Source organism: Triticum urartu, chromosome 7A, assembly GCF_056163025.1.
Source record: "Triticum urartu cultivar PI428250 chromosome 7A, HENAU_Tu73, whole genome shotgun sequence".
NCBI lineage: Eukaryota > Viridiplantae > Streptophyta > Magnoliopsida > Poales > Poaceae > Triticum > Triticum urartu.
This window is the reverse complement of record NC_141879.1, coordinates 37,222,440-37,224,935: the sequence shown is the minus strand read 5'-3', so window position 1 is coordinate 37,224,935 and position 2,496 is coordinate 37,222,440. Positions and strand designations below refer to the sequence as shown.

General features: G+C 45.1%; 1 protein-coding gene across 1 annotated transcript; it reads left to right on the top strand.

Moving 5' to 3' along the window:
- Window positions 1-768: 768 nt before the first annotated feature.
- On the top strand, window positions 769-2,210 carry LOC125523828 (peroxidase 2). The gene is made up of 2 exons (XM_048688896.2): window positions 769-1,059; window positions 1,321-2,210. The coding sequence occupies exons 1-2, from the start codon at window positions 838-840 to the stop codon at window positions 2,068-2,070; spliced, it is 972 nt and encodes a 323-aa protein (XP_048544853.1). The 5' UTR covers window positions 769-837; the 3' UTR covers window positions 2,071-2,210.
- Window positions 2,211-2,496: the final 286 nt, after the last annotated feature.

Genomic DNA, 2,496 nt, shown 5'->3' with positions numbered 1-2,496 from the left:
TATCCAGACTGATTGCTACTCCCACCGTTCCAAAATAGATGACCCAACTTTGTATTAAATTTAGTACAAAGTTGAGTCATCTATTTTGAAACGAAGGGAGTAGTTACATACATGTAAATAAATACATCAAATTCATTGCACATCAAAGGGTGTCTTTTGCTAAAAAAAAAGAAGAAACATGTCAGCATGATATTGTCCGGCGTGGGTTGTTTGTGATCTCCGAGGAGCGCTTTTGTGAAGTCGTGTGATTAGCACAGCACAATTTTCAACTTGTGCGACCCAAGTTCACCTGCAAGACAATTTTAAGACCGTGGGTGCAATTTACTCAGTTTTTAGCGACTAATTCATATTTATGCGGGTATTCTTTAGTGTTTTAGCTAGCATTACACCGAGAAAACAAGTCAACTCAGTCCCAAATGATTAGGACAAACAAAGCAATAATTAAAGCACAACCGAAGTCGTTATAGGTCAAGTAGTTCAGATAAAACAACCATGAAATTATATACATAGAAATCCACCGGTACTAGGATAGGCGTGCAATTGATGTCAACGCCTACACACCGCTGAATGATAGGCTGTGTTGCTCCCCATGTTCACAGACAACAACTGGCTAATATTCTTGTGATTGTTGACCTCCAAATATTCCTCAAATCTCTTATGTTAATTTACATGTCCAAACTGATTGATCATTACATGCATCTGTAACCTGTACGTGTCTATAAATACATCTAATGTCTTGCATTTCACATCACATCATCTGCCGGCATACATTTTCTCAGACACATTTGCCACCCATTTGATACCATCCCTTATTGTTTAGCCAAGAACTTCAGGAAGATGGACAAGATGGTGAAGCTGACATGCGTGCAGCTGCTCATGGTGGCCTTCCAGGCTACGCTCATCACCATGTCATCTGCAGAATTGCCGTACGATTTCTACAGCTCGTCATGCCCGAAGGCCGAGGAAACAATCAAGAATGTCGTCTACAACTTGACCGACGCCAACCCAAGTATTGCTGCGGCCTTAATTCGCCTGCACTTCCACGATTGCTTTGTCATGGTACGTATCAAACTTATGGTTTTCATAAATATAACATTTCCTTCTTCCTTTCTTTCTTATTTTACTTTGGGTTATGAACGTATATCCAATATACCATGGCTTCAAGATGATATAATTTCCATTTATTTTTTTAATATTTTTTGCGGGTGAATTTCCATTTATTAACATGACTGAAAATAGTTCTACAATGTCTACTACACTAAACTTTTGAAATGTTTTTGCGTTGAGCTAACAGCTTAATTTGGCCGTTGATATCATTAGGGTTGTGATGCCTCCATCCTTCTGAACTCCTCGAACGCCAACCCCCAGCCGGAAAAGTCAGCCATTCCCCTAGCTGGGTATGAGGCCGTCGACAAGATCAAGGCGGCCGTCGAGGCCGTGTGTCCTTTGACGGTCTCCTGCGCCGACGTCCTTGCCTTCGCCGCACGCGACTCCGTCAGTAAATCCGCCGGCTTCTCCTACCACGTCCGCTCCGGGAGGCGCGACGGCAACGTGTCGAAAGCCTCCTCTGTCTTCACGAACATGCCGTCGCCTTTCTTCGGAATCGAGGACCTCGTCGGCAGCTTCACCCGCAAGGGGCTTAATGTCGACGACCTCGTGGCTCTCTCCGGCGCGCACTCCATCGGTGTGGCGCATTGCTCCGGGTTCACTAACCGGCTGTACCCCGAGGTGGACCCGACGATGGACGCTGCATACGCCACGGACCTAAAGAAGACGTGCCCAGCGCCGGTGAGTGGTGCGCCGGACCCGGTGGTGAACAACAGCGCAGTGGCGCCGACAACGCTGAGCAATCAGTTCTTCAAGAACGCTGTCGCTAGGCGAGTGTTGTTCACGTCGGACGCGGCGCTGCTCACCCGCAACGACACTGCGGCGAAGGTGCAAGAAAACGCTGGCGACTCCTTGTTGTGGAAGGTGCGGTTTGCGGCATCGATGGTCAAGATGGGAAACATCGAGGTGCTTACAGGGACGAATGGGCAGGTCAGGAAGTTCTGTGGTGCCATAAACAGCTAAATTGTTAAGACACACTTAGATCTAGTGATTTTTCTTTTGTGCCTCATTTTGCACTACATTCAAGATTTCTCCTTGTGGCAGCCGGCCAGTTACTGTGGTATTTTGGTTAGACGATTCACATGTAAAACTACTTTTCTGGTTTTTTGTAACCTCAACAACGAATTTTTAATTGGCTAGAAAAGGTGCACTCTTTTAGTTGCCCTTGATTTCCTGCCTATTTGGATAAGTTCTTTCGAAATCCGCGAGTGTGTTTGATACTTTGAATCTTATTTAACTGCTCCCTCCATCCATAATATAAGACGTTTTTTTTTACACTACACTATTTTTTAAAAAAAAATTATGGGACGGAGAGTACGTAGTACATAATCAAGTCTATGGAAGATTATAGATAAACCATGGACGCGCCGTTGCTCACCTGCTGTGACA